The sequence below is a fragment of the Sycon ciliatum genome, chromosome 6 (genome assembly GCF_964019385.1).
Source record: "Sycon ciliatum chromosome 6, ocSycCili1.1, whole genome shotgun sequence".
NCBI classification, from domain to species: domain Eukaryota; kingdom Metazoa; phylum Porifera; class Calcarea; order Leucosolenida; family Sycettidae; genus Sycon; species Sycon ciliatum.
In genome coordinates this window covers 33,818,081-33,837,230 of record NC_088648.1, presented here as the reverse complement: position 1 = coordinate 33,837,230, position 19,150 = coordinate 33,818,081, and the positions used below count along the sequence as shown (strand labels likewise).

The following is a 19,150-nucleotide window of genomic DNA, read 5'->3' as shown; positions in this document are numbered from 1 at the left end:
ACCATCCGAGTTGAATCGTGTCTAATAGTTCAGGGTTCTAGCCAAAGGAAGGTGGTGGTGGGGGGGGGGGGGGGGGGGGGAGGCAGCGCCCCCTACTGTGATTCAGTGCCCTCCTGTGAAAAAGTGGCTCCCTCCTACTCATTTGTCGATTTTTGGTGGTTTTCAGGCAATTCAACGAAAATGCAGTCGTTAGTCACTAACAGACGGTTCATAAAGGCACATTTGCCTTGGGTGAAGTCGGGGTACGTTGAATTTTGGGAGGCAAGACTATTTTGGGTGCGAATCCAGTGGGTGGGTGTTTGAGTGAAAGGAGAAACGCAATGTAATTGGTCCGGCTCATCGCAATGGTCGCTTATCTCCCACGCACTTTTTGACAGGTAAAACCCAGTCCAATCGCGATATCTAACTTACTTTTGCTTGGGAGGTTGTGATGGCAAGATCAAAGGAGGCTCCAAAGAAAATGAGAGCGACTAGCGCTTCGAATCGCGACGTGTTCGACTTTTTTTGGGAAGTGGGAATCTGGCCATTCACGGTCTGTGTTGCCAAAAGCCAAGCGCAGTGACCCGAAGACCGGAACTGTAGCAGGGGCAACTGGGCCAACTGACATCCTGCAGAGCGTGACAGGCACGCGTGTACCACAGAGGAGTAGACTCTACGTATGAGCGTCATGCTGAAGAACAAAGGTGTTTTCGTGGACCTACCTGGCAGTAGCATTACAAGAGTCGTGGTCAGCGTATCCAGCGGAGCGTAAGACAGCTGTCTGGAGAGGCCTGTATGCCTCATTCAAAGGCTTTGTTGAAACACACTGTGGTGACACACAGGTCATACTGCCCAGGGTTCCTTCAAGCAGCGAAGTGACAGCCACAGCTGTTCCTTTCCCATTGCTGCCATAGGCAGGCAGACAAAGCAAGGGATACTTTACCAGCAAATGTCAGCTCAAGTAATGCAGGGTTGAATGAACTCTGAACCTGTAAAAGCGTGAGTGCAAGAACCCGCTTCCTCGCCGATTTATTTTGTACATTTGCTTGTAACCTTGCTTCTCTTCTTCGACTCGCTTCACCAGATTCCATTGCTGAAATTTTTTTCTTGTGGCGGAGAGTATTCATGTATCATGCTTCCTCACTATGCCTATTGGAAATTTCACAGAGCGGTAACAAAACTCCTGTTCTTGGTGGCGATAGATAAGCGACAATTGCGATGAGCCGGACCAAGCAAATGTACAGCAATACTCACATCAGCAATTTGCATGTGATGTATATCAGCATTCACAGCAGTTTACATGCAGAATTTAGATGATGATAATTATCACTCACATCAGCAATGTGCTGCTGTCTTCCTTGATGCACTAGGAATGCCTGTGTTGCAGCTATGCGTGAGGTCAGTATACCGTCGCGAATAACCTCCTGGTGGCACAGCAGACACATGCATGCAAATGCACGCACGCACACGCAAGCACACACATACACGCGCACGCGCGCGCACACACACACACACACACATGCACACAAACACGTGCGTGCACGCACGCACGCACACACACACACACACACACACACACACACACACACACAGAAGGACAAACATACGTACACAGATAAGGAAACGGCAGTAACTCCGAGTGAAGCAGAAGCGCTCATCGCCTAAACAGCAGAGCTTAGAGGAATCAGCCACAGTCAATGATGATTGCTAGGTGGAAACAGGTGTGAGTGAAGTGGAGCAGCATACATACACACGCACGCACACACGCACCCCCCCCCCCCCCCCCCCCAACACACACACACACTGGCATACAGCATCAAAAAAGCTGCATAGGTCACTATTAGATCAGCACACACACACGCTTACCTCGACCTCCAACTCTGCCCAATGCTCCGGCCATTGCATACCACCGGCTCTTGCAGGTCGGCAGTGAAGCAATTGTGTAGCATACTGCTGCTGTTGCGGCTGCTGTTGCTGTGGCGTTGCTGTCAATGACACATCCACACTAGAACCCTTCTGTGATGACGGTGCAGCAGGCGATGCCTCGCCGTTGAGCGGCTCCTGAGTGGCGGCGGGGCGTACAAACTTGCGCAAGCGAGCAACAGCCTTGCCCAGCTTCTCCACGGACAAACTGTCTATGATGTCCTCGCCGCTCGTGGAGCATTCGCTGAGCACGCGGAGACGCGAGGTGCGCGACTCGGCGGACAGCAGGCTACGGTAGGGCGAGGTGACGGTGCTCAGGGATCCCACCGGTGTGGCTGCGTCTTCCTCCGTGTCGTCTTCGCCCTCGCGTGTGATCGCGTCATCGTCGTCTTCGTCGTCATCGTCGTCTTCCTCGTCTTCAAGTTCGGCAAGGCGAGCGAGAGCGGCGTCCATCAGCTGATCCAGGAAGCTGAGAGCTAAGTGCAGTAGCTGCTGACAATACTGATTGTTCTGCTTGGCTGCACTGCGCTCCACCGACTGTGTCAGCAGGTCTATGGCTATCTCCACCTGTTAAGAGTGGGAGTGGGCACATGAACATACACACACAAGAACACAGGCATGTACACACACACACACACACACACACACACACACACACACACACACACACACACACACACACACACACACACACCTTTGACCTTGACCTTTGACGCCCATCGCCGGAGGCGATGATAGCAATGCTACGGCAGAAGCCATAGCAACTTGTGCTGGGATTGCACCATTCAACAGCTTGCAAGGCTGAAGAATTGACCGTCACTATTCAGCCTGGTCTACACCATACAGCTATTTGAAGTGACTTTTTCTGGCCAGTGAATCCCTATTTTTGGTCTTTTTCTTTTTTCTTTTTTTTCCCACACACACATCACACCACATACTCCGGCATGCACTGGCTGTTGGTAACCACCCAGGAGAATGAAAGAAAAGTCAGGAAGAGTCTGAGAAAGAGAAGAAAGACGTGTGTGACACACACACACACATACACACACACACACATACGCGCGTGCAGAGATGTAACATACACATCAGAAAGAAAGGAGCATCTTGCTTGAATAGAACATGCACTCTTTTCTGAAATGAAACGCTGATCGCTACCGTATTTTCCGGAGTATAGTGCGCACCTTTGTATAACGCGCACCCCCAATCTTCATTGGGGGTGCGCACTTCAATCTTCATTGAAGTACATGCATTTCATATTCGGAGCATAGTGCGCACCTGCGACTTAGGGCCTAAAATAGCACATCTAAAGTGCGCACTATACTCCGGAAAATACGGTAAAAGGTTTCATCGCAAATTCAGGCTAGGTTATAATGTTGTTACCCATCGAAATGAGGCACTCTACAGTAATCAGAGTAATGAGTGTCATACCTGAGCAGGTGCTAGCTTTGGTGCTCCACGTCGTGGCTTACCACCAGATCCATCTACTGTATCACTACTGTCGGTACCAAGGGAACCTACAGTCATAGGGGAGAGAGAGAGAGAGAGAGAGAGAGAGAGAGAGAGAGAGAGAGAGAGAGAGAGAGAGAGAGAGAGAGAGAGAGAGAGAGAGAGAGAGAGAGAGAGAGAGAGAGAGAGAGAGAGAGAGAGAGAGAGAGAGAGAGAGAGAGAGAGAGAGAGAGAGAGAGAGAGAGAGAGAGAGTGAGTGAGAGAGTGAGAGAGTGAGAGAGTGAGAGAGTGAGAGAGAGAGAGAGAGAGAGAGAGACACACACACACACACACACACACACACGCACGCACGCACGCACGCACGCACGCAAACATTATAAGCTGGTTAACACCACCCATCCCCAAGGAAGAAAAGCGCGACGGACACTGAACAAAGTGATGACAGAATTAGGTACCACGTGGTCAGTGTGCAGTTCGTTTATAAAACCTCATTAGTGCAGCTACACACTTCAAGCAGGAACTCACCTCCCTGCTGGCTATTGAGAAAGAATGCAACGGAGTCGAGTTGTTTGTGGCGCAGTGCACTGTCTAGTGCGGTCAGTGGAAGAGAACACCTCTCCCAGTGGTTGAGACGACACACCAACTCTGCCAGGATAGCGTTCTCGTACAGGATTAGCTGTGACAAAAATGAGAGAGAAACACACACACAGATTGAGAATCAGTGAAACAAAAAACTGAGCAGATGGATCACACACTAACTGGATGTAAGCAGGACTACGAAATATTGTTCGTGGAAAGCACCGTAAAAAAGTTTCCTTGGAGACAAAAAAGAATTAACAATCGATAGTAGCACGAACTCCAGGCTCTTCAACAACATGGTTTTCAAAAGTTAGCTCTTGTCCGCATATCACCTGAAGAGAAGGCACAAGAGTTTACTTGCGAAAACCATGTTGTTGAAGAGCCTGAAGTTTGTGCTACCGTTGAGTGGAAACTGGAAAGTACCGTAGTGTCGGTTTATACTGGCAGGTAGCCGAAAAGAAAGCAGGGGCGTCGGACAAGGTACGGTCACTACGGTATTGATCGTACCACATTTTGAGCCAGGTACCCCGTGAATCACTAAGATACCCTGATCCGGGCTCTAAATTTCCAAATTTTCGGGCTCAGTAACCCCTTCCCACGAGTATATTGTTCTAAATTTCCAAAATATTTACTTCAGCAACCCCTCCCCATGAGTAAATTGTAATTGTACTTCAGATGGCTGATCGCACCACACTAAAATACCTTCCGACAACCCTGGACAGATTTTACCCCCCCCCCCCCACACACACACGCAATACCGCAAGAGGCACACTGCGGCAAGCCAACCTACCCGATTGACGATGTCTTCCTGCTGTACCCCGTAGACAACGGTGAAGAGTTGTCGTGCGGACAGTACGCAGTATGGCAGATGGCCGTAGCGTACATTTACTGGCAGACAACCCTGAGAGAAACTGAACAAAGGGAAAGAGAACAAAGGACAAGTGAATAAGGACAGGAACGGAAAAGAGAAAGGAAAGTATCAGGAAGCAGAAAGATGACGAAAAACAGGTTATGACAACATGACCATCACCACCAACAGCAGCAACAGCGGCAGAAGCAATGACAGTACCAACAGCAGCACCACCAACAGCAACAGCAGTAACAACAGCAGCACCACCTCCAACAACAACAACAGCAGCACCAGCAACAACAGCAGCAACAGCAGCAACAGCAACAAGCACGAGTATAATTCTCTTCCTCCGTCTTCAGCATCGAGCCAATCATCCAAACAGCACACATAATAGGTAGAGCAGGAACACCACACAACTCACGGATAAACTGCCGTATTTCCGTCATGACAGCTATATACAACAAGTGCACCGTCCTGCAGATCAGACAATGATGATGATGCACTGTCTGTCTGTGACGACGACAATAGCGACAACGACGAGGGCATGGTGAGGTCATCGCGAGCAGCGGCCACCCCGCCACCGGGTTTGGGCAGCAGTAGGACAGCAGCCGTGGATGCACTGAGCACTACATCGGTCACGACTAGATGTGATTGCAGGTCGGTGGGCAGCGACAAGAAGCCACTGCCCCACGTGCATTTCTACACACAGAAAACATATTAAATTAAAACACAGAAGGAAGATTCTGAGCCAAATGTATTATATGTAGAAGAGAAAGGGCCAATAAGTTACGAGTTATAACTACTGGGAACAGTCCACCATGGTACCGAGATCATATACAGTCAGATAGTGCAACAACAAGGCACAAAACGGACAGGGGTACTGAGACATTCAACCACCTGAAACCTAGAAGAAGGACGCACCCAGTGAAGCTAGAGTCCTGGGATGCCGTGAAGGCAGAGCAAAGTACACAGTACAACAACAGTAGAGCAAGGTTAGTTTTTGTTTAGTCTCATGCCCAAACATCCCATTACTACGCAACATACCTAAGCACTTTCAGCACAACTCTTTATACAAACATCAACACAAAAAGTCGAACATCTACTTTCACTCGGCAGCCATGCAAGGCTGGAAGATAGCAGGGACAAATTGGTACAGTCGACTCTACACACCAGTGAGAAATCAAAGAAAGGCGCAGATCAACCAATCCATATACATGACTGTACAGCTACCTACCTTTGCAGGTTGCCATAGCTGCAGCGACGCAGCTTGCGTCGAGTTGAGCCGGGACTGCTCCACCAACGCCTCAATGGCGGTCATGGTTGCCAGGACGATACCGGAGTGATTGCGTGCGTGCTGCAGGGTGGACTTTTCCGGCAGGAGCGTGTCCTGCTCCGTGCCTCTGGTTGCCGACAGTAGGGTAGTGGTTGTGGATGCTGTATCCTTGCTGGATGTACCGTTGCTGCTGCCTGCTGTCTCTTGCGGTGAAGCGTGGATTGAAGCGAGGCAGCGCAGATGCACGATCACGGCGTCACTTTCCGACTCTGCAGACCACGGACACGTACATGTACACACATACATACGCACACACACAAGCAAACACGTACACACACGCACGCACGCACACACACGCATACATGAAAAACACTTCTCGCTTGCACCTCTGCCAACATTCACCAATGCTTATAAATGAAAGGAATTCGGGTGGACACACCCATTCCCATAGCGGTGCACATCCGAACCAGTTCCGTTGTTTTACAACGTTTCGACACTTGGCCATCGTCAGGTAATAAGAACAGTGAATCACCCTGAATTCCTTTCAGAGATGAAGCTGCAGGAAGCCTCAGCCGTTCTTCAGAGTTCATAAATGAGCCAGCATTATAAAGATACTACCTAGGCAAAGGGATTTCGACTAGACTCAGCAGAAGCAGCCGCAGCGGGGCTCGCGACAGCTGCAGTAGTAGCAGCACCATCACCACCACCACCACCACCACCACCAGCAGCAGCACCAGCAGCACCAGCAGAAGCAGCACCAGCAGCAGCACCAGCACCAGCATAAGCAGCAGGAGCAGCACCAGCAGCAGCAGCAGCAGCACCAGCAGCACCACCAGCAGCACCAGCAGAACCCGCAGCACCAGCAGCAACAGCAGCAGCACCAGCAGCAGCAGCAGCACCAGCAGCAACAGCAGCAGCACCAGCAGCAACAGCAGCAGCACCAGCACCAGCAGCAACAGCAGCAGCAGCACCAGCAGCAACAGCAGCAGCAGCAGCAGCACCAGCACCAGCAGCAACAGCAGCACCAGCACCAGCACCAGCACCAGCAGCAACAGCAGCAGCACCAGCACCAGCAGCAGCAGCACCAGCACCAGCAACAGCAGCAGCAACAGCAGCAGCAACAGCAGTGTTTACACAATGCCCATTGTGTATCACAAGGCTCAAGGAATACTACAGTGGTGCCGGGCGCCGAAGAACGGAGCGCCGAAGACCGACCGGGCTAGGATTTCACCAAGCACAACATACCAATGTATACAGGGTGACTCACCTGTGCATAGACTGTAATACATGACAATAGGAATGATCTAGGCTAGGAGGCTGACCCCCAGTTCTTCAGCACCCGACAGAATCGTAGCACTCTCAGCTATATGTAGATGTAATAGGTTGCAAAAGGGGTTCATGTATAGTTATTGTATTGATATCAGGGGCGTACCCAGGGGGGGGGGGGGGGGTTCAAGGGGTGCGAATGAACCCCCCAGATTCTCATCTCGCACTGCGCGTGCATACACATAGAGTACTGATATCGTGATATCTATGCACCGCACGGTTACATGCAGCATGCCGATGAAACATCTATGCACGGCACGGTTACATGCAGCATGCCGATGAAACATCTATGCACGGCACGGTTACATGCAGCATGCCGATGAAACATCTATGCACGGCACGGTTACATGCAGCATGCCGATGTAACATCTATGCACGGCACGGTTACATGCAGCATGCCGATGTAACATCTATGCACCGCATGGTTACATGCATGCCGATGTACCCCCTCTGAAGAACCCTGTGTACGCCCCTGGATATGCACACAAACTCACCATTCCTGAATGCACAAGGTAGTGTTCCAGCTCCGGTCGGCATACCGATGTGAGTGGAGTCAGCCGCATCAATGCCACGTCGCAGTGCCGAGAGTTCTCGATGCCAGAGGGCATCACCAACCAGACCACTGTATGGTGCAGCCATGAATGCAATATCGTCCGCCTCCTCGTCCCAATTGCTGTTGTTCAGGTAAGGGAACATTCTCTGCACCTCTCTTCCTCGACTGTGAAGAGCCTCCTGGATTAGCTGTGTGAGAGATGAGGAGAGAGTAGGGAGAGTAAGACAGAGAGAGAGAGTGTGTGTGAGAGAAAATAGGCTGCCTTGGCACTCAAGTGGCAACACCTTCACCACAGGACAACCGTAATAGTTGGGACAAGGTCACAGGCATGTTCACAGCCCCAAAGCACAGTACAATACAGTGGTAGCCTACACCGGACACCAAGAGTACATACCCCCCCCCCCCCCCCTCCCAAGAGTGTGCAACTCGGCTATGGGTGCTGTCCGGACAGAATTTCAAGTTGACGTCATTTTTATGATACACGTATTATCAGACGTATCCTGAACCTGTGGTGGACAAAGCCCAATTTGATCCTGTACAAACTAGTGCAAAGAAAACGTGTGATGCGTTGACGTCCTGTATATTATAAATGTCGTAAAATCACTGGTGCAAGGAGCATTGACAGCACCTTGAAATTCTGCCGCCGGGACAGCAGGGTATGCAAGAGTTCCACACTCTGGGGGGGGCTATGTACTCTTGCGGTCACCCAATCCCATTCAAACATACCTTGTGACTGGTGTGGCCAGGGTGCTGACGGATGTACTTGATAACGTCCAGAAAGTGCAGGCCGGAGCCACCGCGATTGCTGCCAGGGTGACCGTTTCGAACGTCGCTCTCCTGCAGATAGGGGCTGCCGCGGTTGGCATAACGATGGCCGTCGTCGACACTGCTGCGGCTGGCCGCACTGCCCTGGCGCAAGTGAGAGCAGCAACGGCGTGACGGTGGTGTGGAGTACGAACAAGCCACGGCGATGTGTGAGAGATCCGGTGTAACAGAGAACTCCACACTGCCAGTCTCAGTGGTGAATAGTGGAGAGGCTGGGCACAGCACAAGCATGGCAACGACAGTAGCAGCATGATATGGTTACTGTAAAGTGAGAAACTTTCGCTATTTTCGCGACCATCACACATTTGCAAATATAGATCGCTGCAAACAGCTCTGTATATGATCGTAGACAGTACAAGATCTAACTGAAGAGATACAATCGCAAAAGTTTCTCATCGTGAATCAGCCCAATTCATGAAAACGCAAAATGTGCGCACCGCGAAAATGTATCGCTTTATTGTATGTTGGTTCTATTGTGTGCAGTTCCTAGCCGCATGTGTGTGTGTGTGTGTGTGTGTGTGTGTGTGTGTGTGTGTGTGCGTGTGTGTGTGTGTGTGTGTGTGTGTGTGTGTGTATGCGTGTGTGCGTGTGTGTGTGTGTGTGTGCGCGCAGGAGAGGTCCACCTGGTTTCGGTGTTGTCGACAGAGGGTCGAGAAGGAAGCCCCAGACATCCCGAGCCCTAAATACCGCTGTGACAGAGTGTCCGGCATGTGTCATACTGCGTGAGGAAGCCATCGCTATCATTGCCACGGCAATGGGCGTTCAAGGTTCAAGGTGTGTGCATGTTGAATCTACTAACCTCCAGCTGAGCAGGTCAAAGCTGTGTTGATGACCAGTACAATATCTCCAGTCTCCAGGTTGCTAAACGTATCTACAAAGCGTACAATACTTCTGTCAAGGTCAACACAGTAAACACTGCATTCAAACATCAACTATTAGAGTAGTTCTCAGGCACTATCTCAATTGCGTGCAGGCTGATCTAATGTGCATCCAGGCATACATCGGTTTGAGTAGGAACATACAACAGTGTTGCGTTAGCACGGTGATAATGGCATGCTTTCAACTTTGTGCAGTTAATAGTCTGTCTCTTCCAGTCATCTCCCAGCCTACATGTATACTACTGTAGCGGACATGGAAATCCAGTCGACTGACCGGGGCCGGCGCCCTCAGCGCGTACAGCACCCTGCGTGCAGTTCACAAAGTCATGTTGATCCGATGCGACCAGCGCGCTGCAGCGCATAATGCATGTTCCGCTTATCGACGGCTGCATGGCCAGCGCCCTGGGGCCGCTAGACGTGCGAACGGATTTCCATGTCCACGACAGTAGAAGACTCAAGGACTATACCGTATTTTACCGGTTGTAAGTCGACCCCGGTTATAGGGTCGACCCCGTATCCGGAGGCCTCATTTCTGCGTTTTAAAGGTTTCACCCAACGAAGCACTACCAACCACTCCCTGCTACTAACACCTCAACAAATCATGTAAACATTCCTTATTGGAGGGTATAACGTCTCAATCCTTGAAAAAGGCCAATAAACTGGCAAACATGTGTACACATGGCGCACTCATGCATGCAGGGCAGGTCATTTTGTGTAAGATTCTGATAGTTCCCGGTTATAAGTCGAATTCCGGTTGTAAGTCGACCCCCACCCTTTCTCCTTCTATTTTTAGTCGTAAAAGGTCGACTTACAACCGGAAAAATACGGTACTGGTACAAGTAGACTACTTGACAAGCACCAGCAACTGCCACTTGTGCTCATACCTAGGGTCAGTGTAATGAACAGCGGAATCTGAACTCATGAATAAAATACATGTAGGACCAGGCATTGCACAGCCCGAGCACCACAAACCCGGGCAGTGCGCATACAAACACACACACACACACACACACACATAGATCACAATTCAAATCTTAAACAAAAAGAAACGCATGAACGAGGAGGATACAGTAGGAGCCGCCGGTCCAGGCTGCCACGGCTATGTTGCCTTGGAGACGCACGGCAACCGGTCGCGATTCGGTCGGTATGACGACGGGAGGATCGGCGAAGGCGTGAGCGCCGGGTGCTCGTAGCATGCAGCAGCTGACGATGTTGATGTTGGCTTCCAGCTCTGCACCACCACCTCCACCACCATTACTGGACGTTGGCAGCGCCGCTTGAGATGGTACTGTGGATGGCGCTGACTTTGTAGGTGTTGCTGATGCTGCTGGCGTCGCTGCCGGATCTGGTATACTAACCGACAGAACTAACAGCGCCTGGTGGTCGACTAGCAGGACGACATCGTCGTTGGACAGCAGTCCGAGCAATGTGGCTTGCTTGAACTGAAGATCTGTGTGTGCGGAGAGACAGACACACGCAAGTGAGCTGGTGCCAGTGTTTGCACAGGTAGAGTTACGCGGGCCACACATACAAAATATGAACATCACTATTAATGAATGGGGGTGTCGTCCAGTAGTAGGGTACTGTAAAGCGTGAAATTTTCGCGGCGTTTTTAGTTCGCGTTTTCAGAATCCGGACAGGTTTGCAAGGTTTTAATTTTGCGATTGCAGAATGGTATTCTTGCTAAACCTGTGGCATTCTTGCTAAACCTTTCATGGATCTCCTTTTCGCGCTGTCTAAATTTCGCGATTTCCACGCGGTCGCGAATATCGCAGAAATTAGACCATGGCAATAATTTCACGGTTTACAGTAGCCGTGCTACCCGTAATTAGAGCGGGTAGTCGGGTAGCAGTTTGCTCCTGAGAAACCGATTAATGCGATTGGGCAGTTGGAGTACGGTGTGTTCGCAGTTGTGCATGTAAAAAGCATGACTACCTGCTTACTGTACACTTTCTGTACGTAGCGCAAGTGTACACTCGCTGTACAAACTATGTCAAAAATACCCGACAGGGTACCCGTGCTACCCGGATAGAAATACCCGAACTTGGTACCCGGCCAAACCCCTAGCCGTTGCAGCCCTAAATTTACTACATGCATCACACATCAGCGAGTCACAGCAAACAGAGAGACGACACGGGCAACCATAACGCTAAATCATGCGGGTGTCGAGTCTATGAAGGGAGCTATAGTATCGACGAAAGCAGCATGGGTGAGTGTAACGTGGGAAGCTGAGTGTGTAGTGATGCACAACCCTGACATCAAGTACGCAAGTATGAGCAGTAGTATGTTTCTAGTACTAGTACTAGAAAAACTGCTCTCAATCCTTCTCTTTGGTCGGAAGTTGAAATCGACCGGGGTCGAGATTCATCCCGGCCCAAAGCTTTCAAGGTACAGGTAGCGGTATTTTCCTGACTGGTGTAAAGTCACAGGTTCCCAATAAGCCCAGTGTGCATTGCCAAATATGGAAGGTATGAGTAATGCATGTGAGTATGCTAGGATCAGCTATGCACTGTTCAACACCGCACACGATCATGCCCAGGTGGCTGTGTGAGGTGTTGGCCTGTACAAACTACGCCATTGCCTTGCAATGGGTTTATCGAGTTCTACCGACTAAAACTACAAAATCGTAGTGATGCGCAGTTTATACCTTTGCCAGCTGCGCCCATCCTACGACGTATGCTTGTCGGCGTGATGTAGCAAATACGTGAGCACGAGGGAGGAGTGCTGGTGGCGTGCTTGTCCTGGCTGCTCTCGGCAAACACAGCGACCCAGACTAGACGCAGGTCAACCGTCAATGCAACGAACGTCGGCGGCGACTTGTGACTTGTCCAAATACATCTGCGGGGAGGAGTAAAATTGAACACACATGCATGCACGTACGCACACACACACACGCGCACGCACACACACACACACACACACCTGTCCTGTCATGTAGAGCCACTACCACTAGGGTCACGTGGAGCGAGACGGAGCCATTGAGATGGCAAGCGTTTCTGGCCAACAATTCCAGCACACATGAATGAAAGGGCCTGTATCTTCTCCTGCAACAGAAAATTCCAGTATGGAACTAGATCGAGAGGGGGTTTCCCTTCATAAATACTACTACTGTAAAAGCCATATATATAACGAAGTGCCAATTCTAACGACTTGACGAGGAGAAATCTGTCGTTAAAATAGAAATCGTTACACAGAAATCAATACATATACTGTTGATATTGAGCGTTGAGAATGAGTGAGAATCGCTACCTTTGGTACACGTAAACCAGACAACTTTAGGAAATCGTTATATATGCACCGCAGGGCTGTCGGACACGCTACTACGGTCACGGCGGTATTGACCGTACCACTCTTTGCCCCAGGCACCGCGTAAATCAATAAGCGGCACTGATTTGGGCTCTAAATTTCCAAGTTTCTCAGATGAGCCACCCCCAATCCCACAAGTAAATTGTGCTTCAGGTGGCTGACCGTATCACCCCGAAATAGGGCTTGAAAGTGATGACGTCCAAACGGCCAGGGAGTAGTAAGTTGACATCAGATTTCTATTTTGGATCTACTAAGGGGTGACTTTGCCATTGCCTAAGTATGTGGGTGCATAGCAACCCACTCATGTCGCATGCAGGTGTGACTTTTATTTCGCCACCAGTTGTCACCCCGCCCCCATTAGCCAAATCAGTCAGTTTCACTGGCTACATCACCTTGCTATGAGTAAGACCGCTTGAAATGTGCTTGGATCCATACAAAAACTGGATCTAAGTGGATCCAGTTTTCGAATTTTTGAAATTGGTGCTATGCTGTGACGTAGCACTTTCAAGCCCTATACCTTCCAACACCCCTGGCTGGTGGGAACACGCAAGGGAATATTGACGTAAAAACCGACAATGCAATCGCTACACCTTCGAATTCACGCACGGCAGTGGTTGTAAGTTTGTTCTCACTTGTTTGATTAATACCCCTGCTCCCAGATAAACTATCATAACCTAGGGTGCGTTTGGTTGGTAGGATCTAGAACGGGATCGAACAGCTGGTGCACGTGGAGCAGCCTCATGCCAACCAAACGGTACTCCAGAAACAGAGCATATTTATTTTTGTGAAAATATGCCAAACTTGGTGCATTCTTCAAAATGTGTATGGGTCACCATGGTCACTGTGTACGGTACGACGAGTCTAACCCGAAAGCGTATGCCGTGATCATTTGGGACCAAAATTGATGTTCCCGCCAGGTTTCACTGTGAAAAAGTGAAACTGCCCGGTCTGCTCCGGCCTCGAGGCCGGAGCAAGCAGAACATGTTCTGGCCGACCCGGAACAGGTGCAGTCCCAACCAAACGCGCTGTTCTGGTGAATCCTGTTCTAGTTCGTACCAATCAAACGCGCTACAGTCGACCTACCCTTATAACGATATTTTCATCTGACCAAGAAATATTGTTATAAGGGTAATATTGTTATAGAGGTAACTGGTTCATTTCATACACATACGTCATAATGCATGAATTTAGTTCATTTTTTACACTCTTCATAGTGTCAAAAACGTATGTACATGCACATTACGTACACAGCAAGGTGCCCACTGGTGCCCTCATTGCATTTCGTCATGTCCCAGCGACTTATCAAGTGAATCTTGCCCTACCTTGACAGTGGACTCTACATATCCCCTGCTGGATATTGTTATAAAATGGAAAATGTTGATTGGTCAGCCCATTTTATATTGTTATAGGGGTAATATCGTTATAGCAATATTGTTATAAGGGTAAGGCGTTGTATACACAAGTCAATGGAGTGATTTGGTTTGGCAGAAAAATATCGTTATAGGGGTTATCGTTATAAGGGTAGGTCGACTGTACTAGACTTGGACAGGACTATTATGTACAGCAGTACTAGATGAAATCCAACCCAAAGTGCATATTCTGCCGCCATCAATGTTCTCTTTATTGCTATTTTAAATTTGTTGTCTCCGCGTCAACTATTTGCAAAGTGCATTATGATGTATGTGTGACTTGTGACTTGCACAGCATTTGACACCCTGGAAGTAGTTCATGTATGCAAGCAGCTGTGCAAACACAATCATGTAAACAATGGAGTGGTGTGCGAACTGTTCCGGGGCGCCAACTGTGCCCACTGGGTCGGATTTCACACAGTCAATGCTATAGCGTGTGTGCACGGGAGTACGGCTTCGTATTTAGCAGAGTAAATTCGAAAAAATTTAAACCATTGACGTGCGAAATTTGCTTCAGACACTAACCGCTGGACCCTTCCCAAGCAAGACACGCTGTCCCTTCTGCCGTCCAACCATCTCACACTCAGGTACCCATCTCGCGAGATCAATACACAAGATAAACTCTCGACGTGCAGTGCAGAGCTGACGAAATCACTGATATTCTCCAAACAGCTATGGCGCCGCAACACGACGGGAAGCAAGCCGGGCGACTTTTCCTCCGTATCAAAGCCATTTTGCTCAACAAGGACATTCTCCATGTCGGCTCACTGTTGGACAGAAGATCACAAAGAACTAACTCTTCAAAGTCATTTTCTCGCTTGTTTGCTATTCAAAAACAAAATTGTTGCATTTTGTTTTGATCTTTCCAGATGTCATCTTGACCCTAGGCCCTACGTCACGGTTCAAAAAAAAAATTATTGTAATAAAGTGCGTCATCGTATTCAAAATCAAAACAAAAACAAAAACGACAAAAGACGTCCCTGCATGCTGGCCTGCCCCACTTTTTCTTGCTTCTTGATCTTGGGATAGGAAAGGAAAGTTTTGAGATCCTAGCAGAGTTGGAATCTGGTGAATGCTTTGTGCAAGATATATCAGACGAGACTGCTGCATAAATCTTCAAACGCTGGCTCTTGTGCTTTTCCTGAAACCTGGAAATAGATTTCATTGAAATTATTTTTGTTGGAGGGTGTTCAACAGCCAGTAGAGCTGTGAGAGAGAGAGAGAAAGGGTGCAGCTGTGAGCTGTATTCAGTCATGGGGTTTATTGGTGACCAGACCTTCATGCTGTTCAGCCAGTTGATCTTCTTCTGCGGCGGATGGCTGTTTTTCCTGCGATCGCTGTTCAAGGATTATGAGGTGCGACTGTGGCATGTTCAGGCACTGTTCGCGGTCACGTTCATGCTGTCCTGTGCAATGTTCGAGCTGCTCATAGCGGAGATCCTGGGCATGATGGACCGCTGGTCGCGGCGCTTCCACTGGCATCTCTGCCTGTACTCCATGCTGTTGCTGCTAATCGTGGTGCTGCCGTTGAACATCTGCTATCTCATTGTTCGCACGGTGGGGTTTGTGCGTCGTCGTCGCCTACACATGGTGGCGTCGGGCGCTCTGTGGACGGTGTTCTTCTTCCTGTTCTGGAAGCTCGGCGACCCGTTCCCCATGCTGTCGCGCGACCACGGCATACTGAGCATCGAGCAGCTGGTGTCTCGCGTGGGCGTCATCGGCGTGACGATCATGGCCGTCCTGTCCGGGTTCGGCGCGGTCAACTGCCCGTACACGTACATGGCGTTCTTCGTGCGTCACGTCACGCCGCTCGACGTGACAATGCTGCAGCGCAAGCTGTCGCAGACCATGGACATGGTCTGCAGCAAGAAACGCCGCCTGGCCACCATACGCCTGCAGCAGCGGCAGCAGGCGTCGCTGTCTGCCTCCGCGTCATCGTCAAACTCGCTGTGGAGCATGTTCTCGTCAAGCGGGTCGGACGGCGGTGCCGGGCAGCTGCAGCAGGAGATTGACGCCATGGAGGAGGTCAGCCGTCAGCTGTTCCTGGAGCTGGTCGACTTGAACACGGTGCGCGAGCGCATCACCTACTCGCGCACGCTTAAAGGCCGCTACTTCGACGTGCTGGGCCACTTCTTCTCCATCTACTGCATGTACAAGATCTTCATGTGCATCGTCAACATCCTGCTGAACCGCGTGGGCAAGACGGACCCAGTGACGCGCGGCATCGAGATCGCCGTCGGCTGGCTGGGCTTCAGCATCGACACGAAGTTCTGGTCGCAGCACATCTCCTTCATCCTGGTCGGCATCATCGTGGTGACGTCCATCCGCGGGCTGCTCATGACGCTGACCAAGTTCTTCTACGCCGTCTCCTCGTCCAAGTCGTCCTCGATTATCGTCCTCGTTCTGGCGCACATCATGGGTTTGTACTCGGTATCGTCGGTGCTGCTCATGCGTATGAATGTGCCGCTCGAGTATCGGAAGGTGGTCACCGATGTGCTCGGTCAGCTTGAGTTCAGCTTTTACCACAAGTGGTTTGACGTCATATTCCTGGTGAGCGCCCTCAGCAGTATTGGCTTTCTGCTGGTCGCGCACAAGCAGGCGCCCGAGCGCACGGCCGTTAGATAGCACAGTGTGCCGTGGTGCGTGTGCGCGCGTTTGTGTGCGTGTGTGTTCTACTGTACCCGTGTGTGTGCACGTGTGTGTGTACATGTGCGTACAGATACGTCACCTTGGATAGTACGTCGTGCTGCACGTGTTTGTGTACGTGTGTTCCACTGTGCCCGTTTGCGTGTGTGTACGTGCACGTATGGATACGGCACGTGGACAAACACAGAGACGGCGCTATGACGCTTTGTGTGGTGACGTGTGCAACGGCAATACACTGCTACCCTGAGGGCATTATTTACTCATCACTGTCGTGGAGTGTGTGCAAGTACGGTAGATCCTGGCGGATATCCTAGCAAAGTTCTATGCGTGGCCGCTCAGATCACCGCATTGCTGGACAGGCTCCGCACGTCATTCATCCTATCTGCAGAGCCTGGACGCACGGCATTCCGCACACGCCAGTGAGTCGTTTCTCCGCTGTGGCTAGCTGTCGAGCCGCGTTACCAATCTTTCATTACGCTACTGTCGTCTCTGTCAACAGTTAACAGTGAAGAGGCTTCTAGCGTACACCCCGCCTGTAATCAACTGCTTTCCACAAACGCCGTCACAGCTCGTTCCGCAACTCAGCGCAGGCCACAGCCGCGTGTTTGCTCCACATGGTGTGGTGTGTTGAGTAACTGGTATTTCTCTAAAAACTACCCGCTAGCTCTGCAAAGGCTATACTACTCTAACCACCTGGGCTATCATTTGGTGGTCTTGTCCGACACTTCCAAGCCCCGTTCAGACATCACGCTTTTGCGTGAAAGAAATTCCACCTCTCCATCACCTCTGCTGTTATGCCGGAGCGTCTTACTTTGGTCCCACCGGCATGCGGCGTTGCAGCTTCCTCCGTTTTGTTTCGTTTCTTGAACTGCACTTACTTCTCGCTGAGTTGCTGTGGCCAGCGGTCATTTTGGGAACGCGTGCATCCGTAGTACTATGGTGATGACCCTCAATCGGTGTTGAGCCTTCGCCGTCGCAAGCTATACGTGCCCGAGGCTGTTATAATACTATGACTCAGATACATTTTAGCTTATTCCTAACGCATTTTTAGGCTCTCTGGTTTTTTTACTCGTCGATCATTTTACTACCCGTCTTGAGACTTCAAAGCTTTTTTTATCAGCCCCCCCCCCCCCCCCTTCACCTCTCCATGCCCTTATAAGTTATAAGTTATAAGCACTGTCTGCTTGAATAGAGGTGCGCTGTGCTCCACCATCGCCACACAGCACATCCAGACAGTGGTGCTCCACGGATCAAATCTTTCTTTATATTCCTACTTGATTCTTCTATGAACACGATTATCTCTTTTCAGAATTTTCTTTACGTACTGCACGTGTGCCCCGCCGGCACTCATCATTCTTTTGGTCGGTTTCGGTTCTTGATACGGGGTTGAGGCACGCCAGGTTCCCGCTATTATTAACAAGGGGTTGAGGTGCACAAGGTGTCCTCTAATGACCGAGGGGGCACCTGGTTTCTGCTACCAACCTATGGCGGGAGGGATATGAGGTGAACATTGTGTTCGCTACCAACCCATGGCGGGAGGGATATGAGGTGAACATTGTGTTCGCTACCAACCTGGGCTGCGCATCTACTGTATAAGCGCAAAGTTTCGTTTGGAATTGACTTTTGCTATACTCGTTATCATGGTTATGGGGCACGCGCGTCACGAAATAACTAAAATTTGTACCGAACTATAAGTTTTTTTTCCTGAATGTTCGGGGTGACACACCTCGACCAAAAACGAAATAATTAATTTAGTTTGTAACGAACCTGCTGCTGCAGCGCTGGCGGAGTGATCTAACGAAAGATTTCGTGAACGAAAAAATTTGTACTTTTTCAGTATGGTGTCTCTCTCAAACTCTCTTAGTTAAAGTACTGTGAGTGACGCTGTCCTATAAGTGAAATCCGACCCAAGCAAAGGGCATAATTGGCGCCCTAGGCTTGCACGCAGGCAAGGGAAACCGGAGTGGTCTCAGGACTCCAGACTGAAAGAGCAGTCGAACATAACCGTGCGGGTTCATGCGGTGGTGCATCCACCAGTTATATTTATAAGAACAATAAATCATGCCACAGTGAACAAAAGAAAGAAAAAAGCACTACAACTCGACAAGCAGCGGTATGATGTCAGCAACGGTAAGGTAGTAATTTCAATAGAGATTGG

At 50.0% G+C, this 19,150-nt stretch overlaps 2 protein-coding genes across 2 annotated transcripts in view; one reads left to right on the top strand and one right to left on the bottom strand.

Annotated features, from left to right (window-relative positions):
* The window catches only part of LOC135819944 (uncharacterized), a 57,580-nt gene extending 42,395 nt beyond the window's left edge, over positions 1-15,185 (bottom strand). Inside the window, exons 1-13 of the mRNA XM_065333241.1 lie at positions 14,873-15,185; positions 12,280-12,470; positions 10,702-11,082; positions 9,554-9,625; positions 8,656-8,966; positions 7,871-8,117; positions 6,012-6,319; positions 5,199-5,476; positions 4,718-4,838; positions 3,874-4,024; positions 3,331-3,416; positions 1,846-2,469; positions 1,314-1,403 (exon numbers count right to left, since the gene is read on the bottom strand). Coding sequence (XP_065189313.1) covers positions 1,314-1,403; positions 1,846-2,469; positions 3,331-3,416; positions 3,874-4,024; positions 4,718-4,838; positions 5,199-5,476; positions 6,012-6,319; positions 7,871-8,117; positions 8,656-8,966; positions 9,554-9,625; positions 10,702-11,082; positions 12,280-12,470; positions 14,873-15,105 — 3,093 coding nt within the window. The 5' untranslated portion in view covers positions 15,106-15,185. The remainder of the gene's footprint in view (positions 1-1,313; positions 1,404-1,845; positions 2,470-3,330; positions 3,417-3,873; positions 4,025-4,717; positions 4,839-5,198; positions 5,477-6,011; positions 6,320-7,870; positions 8,118-8,655; positions 8,967-9,553; positions 9,626-10,701; positions 11,083-12,279; positions 12,471-14,872) is intronic.
* A 143-nt stretch (positions 15,186-15,328) lies between these two features.
* On the top strand, positions 15,329-18,345 carry LOC135819943 (Golgi pH regulator-like). The gene has a single exon (XM_065333239.1). It carries the CDS (start codon positions 15,601-15,603, stop codon positions 16,969-16,971), a length of 1,371 nt encoding a protein of 456 aa, XP_065189311.1. The 5' UTR covers positions 15,329-15,600; the 3' UTR covers positions 16,972-18,345.
* The last annotated feature ends 805 nt before the right edge of the window (positions 18,346-19,150 follow it).